The sequence below is a fragment of the Sinocyclocheilus grahami genome, unplaced genomic scaffold (assembly GCF_001515645.1).
Source record: "Sinocyclocheilus grahami isolate Dianchi unplaced genomic scaffold, SAMN03320097.WGS_v1.1 scaffold2253.1, whole genome shotgun sequence".
In the NCBI taxonomy this organism is placed as follows: Eukaryota; Metazoa; Chordata; class Actinopteri; order Cypriniformes; family Cyprinidae; genus Sinocyclocheilus; species Sinocyclocheilus grahami.
Genome location: NW_015507432.1, coordinates 109303 through 116715, shown reverse-complemented (window position 1 = coordinate 116715; position 7413 = coordinate 109303). Strand labels below are relative to the sequence as shown.

Here is a 7413-nt window from a genome sequence, read left to right as displayed (position 1 = left end):
GAGAGAGAGTGTGTGTGTGCGTGCGTGCGTGTGTGTGTGTGTGTGAGAGAGAGAGAGAGAGTGTGTGTGTGCGTGTGCGTGTGTGAACAAAAGTCTGCAGAAACATTAATTTCTGTGTTATTGAGCACCGACGGCTTCAGTAACATCACATTATAATGTGTTTGCGCTCCAGAGGAAGATCTGCGAGTCAAACATGAATATAATTATTGTTCATCATCAGTGTTAATGAGTGTGTGCGTGTGTGCGTGTGTGGCCAATTTAGTTACTTTGTAGCTAGATTTAGCGACTTCCCCGCCCCTTTTGAGACTTTTTTTCAAAAGTTTAGGGACAACTATAGTAACTTCTTGGATAAACCTTATCTAAGTTCTCATCTTGCCCACTGATCTGCATTCATCTTTATATAGATCCGTGAATTGGCCATTGTGACGTCATCTAGTGACGTCAAGCTACGCTCAGTTGAAAGCGGTTGGCGACACAGTGCGTGACGTCACGGGACGCTCCACGTGCCGCTTGTTTACAGCGAGTCTGAGGAGCAGAGATTGTGAAAGTGTTCCTGGATTGAGTTTCACTGCTGCTCTTCATATTTAGATCTTCATCAGAGTCTGTGAGAATCACCAGCACACGGTCAGTATGGCACCTAACCCGAACTAACACTAGCAGTGATAACCCTGGCTTGAGCTTGAGCTTGAGCTGCTCTTCATCTGATCTGTGCTGAAGGTCAGCTCTGTTCTCCAGACCTGTGTCTCAAGCAGCGTTTGCACAAGCCCAGTTCTGTGTCTGGAGCGGATGATCAGTGCTTGCTGATTCTCATGTGTGTGTGTTTCTCGTCATATGCAGATATTAGAGAGAAGAATGTTCCAGATGGTTCAGTTCTTAGTTCCCTCGGGGCCCAAGAGACCCGGTAACATCAGCCTATCTCCCCCGAGCCGACAGAACCGGACTCAGACCGCTTCCAATGAGTTTCTGCAGCACGTCCGGTGAGGATCCAACCTGTGTGTATATATATATTTCACATAGAAAAGAGCTATTTTAAATTGTAATTAAATGTGTCCCTGCAGCACAAAAGCAGTGTTAAGTCGCTGGGGGATATTTGTAGCAATAGCCAACAATACATTGTATGGGTCACAATTATAGATTTCTCTTTTATGCCAAAAATCATTAGGATATTAAGTAAAGATCATGTTCCATGAAGAGATTTTGTAAGTTTCCTACCGTAAATATATCAAAACCCTCAGATCATCCATACGTCACCCTCAGATTCCAGATAGTTGTATCTCAGCCAAATATTGTCTTATCATAACAAAGCTTATTTATTCAGCTTACAGATGATGTATAAATCTCAATTTTAAAAAATTGACCCTTATGACTGCTTTTGTGCTCCAGAGTCACATATTTCACAATATTACTGTTTGTACTGTAGTTTCTATGTATTTTGTAATCTGTGTTACTGGATTGTTTTCTTTGTTCAACTGGAGATGTTTAAAGTGCCCTGTCAATCACAGCTGTCAGGCTCCGCCCCTCTCCTGCAGTATGTTGAGCAACAGGGCTGTTTTGACAGGTTAACATTAGAGTCTAAGCGAGCTCCAGACGGCTCAAACGCTCTGTCCGTGTTATCGATCCGCGCAGGAGAGTCAGCGGCCTGAAACAGCAGGACATGTTCTATAACCTGCGTGTCCCAAACCAGAGTCAGAGCGACCGAGACGAGATCCACCTGCTGCTGCTCACAGGTGCGTCGCCGTCTGACGCTCAAGCACTGTCACAGATCACCCAGTCAACACACTTTAGTTCACTACACTCCCATAAGCTGCTGAAAGCACGGATTTTGTACTTAATCTACTAAAAATGATTCTTTAGTACTTCTTAAGAGCTCAACTGTGCTATTTTGGGACACGGTGAATATGAACTAAAATGTGCTTTTAACATCATTTCTCTGTATTTAAAATGTATTTACTTACCCCTCGCAGTAGAACTGAAACCATCTTTCATACACAAATATACTTATCATACATGGAAAATACACTTATTAATTATTTAAAATATAAAAATAATATATTATGAATATATACAATGTATTTATAATATATTTCCCACATATTTTTATAGATTAAATAATTCATTTAAAATGTGTTGTATACTTAATTACACGTTTATGGTGTCTTTAAATAGTACAGCCGAGTGCACTATTACTATGTCATTAGTAGCACTTTTTCCACATTAAAAATATAGCACTTCAAGTACTTTATGCTAAAAGTATGCTTACTGTTAAATTGTGAGTTTTGGTAGACATCTAAACACATATGAAGGATTAATCCAAACATGTGCTATTAGTGCGTTTACACTAGTCTAAGCACAGTAACCTGTAGGGTTTCACTTCAGTAGTACATCTCTACTGTATTCATGAAAATCCAAATAGAACGTAGTGATGGTCTATATCAAAATCTGCTATAATGTTATGTGAAGCGATCGTAGCAGACTTTTAAGCAATGCAGTTATAAAACACTTCTGGTACTTTATCTGACTGCACTTAAAATCAGTTTAAGTGCTAATTAGTGTATTTATATTAAGTGTATTTAGCTCAGTTGGGAAAATGTACTTATAATTATTACATTACTAATATATTTTAAATAAAATTTATTTAATTTAAACTTTGGATAACTGTATAAAAGTGTGCTAACATTGAACTAATTTTTATATCATTCAAAACACATTTTTAAGAAATGCATGAATAAAAGTCCTCTATTTTTGCGGTAGTATATTTTATTTCAATGCACTAAAAATCAATTTAAATATCTGGTATTTAGTATACTTTTACAATTTCACTGAAGTACTACTAAAGTAGAAATATACTTTTAATAAGTGTATTTATAGTGTATAACTTTTATAATTTTAATTAGAACAAAAAATAAAAATGTACTACAAATATACTTGCTTGTATTTAAGTATTTTTAGCGCAATCAAGTACACTTTATTTGAGTGTGTGTGTGAGTGTGTCAGTGTGTGTGTGTGTGTGTGAGTGTGTCAGTGTGTGTGAGTGTGTCAGTGTGTGTGAGTGTGTCAGTGTGTGTGAGTGTGTCAGTGTGTGTGAGTGTGTCAGTGTGTGAGTGTGTGTCAGTGTGTGTGAGTGTGTCAGTGTGTGTGAGTGTGTCAGTGTGTGTGAGTGTGTCAGTGTGTGTGAGTGTGTCAGTGTGTGTGAGTGTGTCAGTGTGTGTGAGTGTGTCTTTACATTGTGAGTCCGGCCTGTGGTCCCCACGAGGGAAAAAATGATTAAAAATAGTAAATGATGTTTATCTGAAAGTGTAAGAATGCAAACAGGGTTTCTGTAAGGGGTAGGTTTAGGGTTAGGGATAGAAAATATCATTTGGTCAGTATAACAGTAATAGAAGTCTATGGAAAGTCCCCACAATTCACAGAAACAAACGTGTGTGTGTCTCCAGGTCACGGAGTGTTCTGCATCGATCTGAAGACGTGGAGCGGCTCTGTTTCGGTCGCGAGCGAGGCTCAGGTCAGAGCGGAGCAGCAGAACTTCACCAGCGTCTCCATCGAGCAGCTGCCCGACGCTCTTCAGGCCATTACAGTGAGCAGTTTCAAAATATCACTCAAATCTCAACTAATATCATCTATCAATTAAACACGGCGACAATACGTTTGTTTTTTTATTGTTGTGGGATGCATATGCTATGGTGGTCGAGAGAGCTCAATGCACTGCAACTTAAGAAAACACATGCAAATAGAAAAAGCACCAGCAAATGAATGAGTCTGACTGCACATGTGCTGGAAATACTCACAGCAACCAAACACAGAAAACAGCTGCAAGTAGCACAGAACACAACTGGGACCCCAACAATGCTTACGAAAATGAACCATGGTTTTATTATAGAAAAAGTGTAGTAACCATGTTTTTTGTTTGTTTGTTTGTTTATTTTTGCATATTGATTACCCTTTGTATAACCACAGTTGTACATACCATGGTTAAACTATGGTTAGTGTTTTTAATTTACCATGGTTTAATTATAGCATTAACTATGCATTAATGCTACTAACTATCTATCTATCTATCATAGAAACACTATAGCATCCATCCAGACTAATCTAGCCACCACCCCAAGTACCCTAGCAACTACATAGCAACACCCCTGGATACCCTAGCAACCACATAGCAACACCCTAGCAACCACATAGCAACACTCTAGCAACCACCTTGGGTAGCCTATCAACCTCATAGCAACATATTAGCAATCACCCTGAGTACCCTAGCAACCGCATAGGAACACCCTAGCAACCACCCACAATACCCTAGCAACTGCATAGCAACACCTTAGCAACCACCCAGAAGGCCCTAGCAATCACCCCAGTACCCTAGCAACCACATAGCAACACCATAGCAACCAATCTGGGTACCCTAGCAACTGCATAGCAACACCCTAGCAACCACCCCGGTAGCCTATCAACCGCATAGCAACAAATTCGCAATCACCCCGAGTACCCTAGCAACCGCATAGCAACACCCTAGCAACCACCCATAATACCCTAGCAAACGCATAGCAACACCTTAGCAAGCACCCCGAGTACCTTAGCAATAGCATAGCAACACCCTAGCAACCGCCTTAGCAACCACCCCGGGTACCCTACAGGGTTTCTGCAGGATTCTTAAGCTCAAATTTAAGACTTTTTAAGAGCAACGCAAATAAAATGAATACCATATGCGCGGGGTAGGGCAGTGTCTATGGTAAGCTATTAAACTGTAAAATTACTGTAAAAAGCATAATTTACAGTTCAGATACAAGTTTTAAAATGATAAACTTTACATTTCAGCCTTTAAACCATTGTTAAGAAAATGGATGTCAAAAGTATTAATTATTATATTAATTTAAATTATTATTATCAATAAATGATCATATCAGTTAAATAATATAAATTAGGGGTGTGTGATATTAACAAAAAATGATACCTCGATAATATTCTGGGATTTTAATGATAATTAGGTGTTATTGTGCTGATATCTTATGGACTGCTGAAGACAGCTGACTCCTAAAGTTTTGATGTTCTTCATCTTCTGTGTGCTCAGATCACAGCAGTGATAGAAATTCATTATTTCCAACAGGTTTTATGGGCATTTTTACCTTTAAGACATTTTTTCTAAAAGTGTGCCCCATCTTTTGAGTTAAATTCTTCATCTGGGCTGTTAGCAAGCAAATGAAATCAGCATCAACTAAACGTATCTTTGCAGCGCAGAGGACACACAGAAGCTGCGTCTGAAGAGGCGTCTAGATGTGTTTACACGCGGTTTAATGCAGCTCAGAGGGACATTAAATACTTTAACCTGCAGCTACAAATGCATAAATAATGTTTTGATATTTGAAACTTAAAACATTGAAAACTGATGTTTGAAATGATTTAAAAAATGAAATGGTGCCTTAAATGTGAAATTAAACCACCAGCAGGTGGCAGCAAGTCACTGTTACGTGAGTTATTGTGATTGAACCGAATCATTTAAACGCTTGATTCATTCAGGAACCAGACACGGTCGTGTTGCTCAGAGACGCAGAACAGCGCTGTGGCTGTGTTTGGAATTATTTTTGTTGGAGGAATAGAGCAAAAACAGGAAATATGGTGTCTAAAACGTAAGTCTCTTAATATTAACTTCTTGTTTATTGAACTGTTGTATAAAATCAATATCACATTTGTGATCATGCTTACATTTGGAGAAAATAAACGTCACTCTTCGTGTGATATTAACTATATGAAGTGATATAAATATATACATTTTCTGCCCCATATCTTATATTATATGATACTTCTAAATGCATTTTAATAGACTGATTCATGCAGTGAAAGAAGGCACTCTAAACGCGCATGCACACTAGTCTAACCTGCTAGACTTCATCACCTAATGAATGTGTGCACTCTGGAGCTGTTTTGTGTTTGGTTTTCGCGATATACTCGATAATATCAAATCACACATCATTAAAACAACAATTACGATATTATCGCAGACCATACATATCGCACACCCCTATGTTTAGATTTTTATAATGCATTGTCTTCTTATCGATCCACCAGTTCACATTTACAGCTCTGTGTGTTTGCAGAGTAAAACATGGGTGGATTTTCACATTGGCCTGAACTCTGAACAAAACCACAGTTTTATTGGGAATGCTCATTCTCTGCCAGCAGGTGCAGCGTTTGGTAGAAGCAGCACTGTTTCCCGGTAACTGCTGAACACAGAGCAGCAGCACCGACTCTGAACCTGCAGCACTCGCGTTTATTCAATAAAATCATAACGTTAGCCTTTTGAAGTTTAATCCTCACATTCAGCCATATCACCATTCTGGTCTTTCTGTCCCCAAATGTAAGACCCCTTGAAATCATAATTAAGACTTTCTTGTTACAATTTAAGACTTTTTAAGACCCCGCGGAAACCCTGCCCTAGCAACTGCATAGCAACACCCTAGCAACCACCCAGAATACTCTATCTGTCTGTCAACTTTAACCCTTAAAACTACTTCAAACTGAAAAACTTCAAACTTCTAGCTTTTAAAACTTTTTCAAACTTTCTGGTCAGACTTTCTCAAGCCAACTTAAAGTTTGTCTAGTTTAAATTAAGCGTATATACACATGCAAATAGAAATAGACATACATGGACATAAAACAAAATATATACAAATTATTTAATATTTTTGTGACCCAAACTCCATGCAGGGTGGTCACATAATAATAAAAAACATGTATGATATATAGGCCTATAGGCTATTTATTTAGCCTATTTATTTATTTTAATAGTAAAACCAAGGTTCATTTTTGTAAGTAAACTTGTAAAAGTAGCCAGCTTACATAATGTTCCAGTAATTGTGTACTTCGTCAGCTTATTTAGGCTAAGCATGTCCCAGCCAGGTTTGTCACTTGTTGATGTGGTCTGTGCATATCTCCAGCGTTTCTGTTTCCGCAGCACGTTTGTATTTGTGAGTATTTGCAGCACATGTGCCGTCAAACTGATGAAGATGTTTTCTTAATTTGCATGTGTTTTTTCATTTGCAGCGCGTTGAGCTCTCTCGACCACCGTAAAACACTATTATTATAATTAATAATTATTATAATGTTTGCAGGTCAAATTGACCCAAATGGGTTTTATAAAATTCACCAAAAATCACACACAGATGAGCAGCGGTCAGGAGATCACCGGAGACTTCCAGGGCTGCCAGCATCTCGCCCTCAACCGACAGGAAACAGAGCTGCTTGAGTTCAGCAGAACAGGAAGTGTGATCACCGACACACTGTGGAGCCTGCTGGGACACACACCGCAGGTAACACGCAACACACTTGATCACACACTCACACGCACACACTCACTCACACACACGCTCACTCACTCTCACACTCTCACACTCACACACACTCTCACACACACACACACAC

General features: G+C 39.0%; 1 protein-coding gene across 1 annotated transcript in view; it reads left to right on the top strand.

Moving 5' to 3' along the window:
• Positions 1–464: 464 nt before the first annotated feature.
• Positions 465–7413, top strand: part of LOC107574493 (uncharacterized) — a 17405-nt gene continuing 10456 nt past the window's right edge. Inside the window, exons 1-4 of the mRNA XM_016260946.1 lie at positions 465–624; positions 838–977; positions 1627–1727; positions 3435–3574. Coding sequence (XP_016116432.1) covers positions 853–977; positions 1627–1727; positions 3435–3574 — 366 coding nt within the window. The 5' untranslated portion in view covers positions 465–624; positions 838–852. The remainder of the gene's footprint in view (positions 625–837; positions 978–1626; positions 1728–3434; positions 3575–7413) is intronic.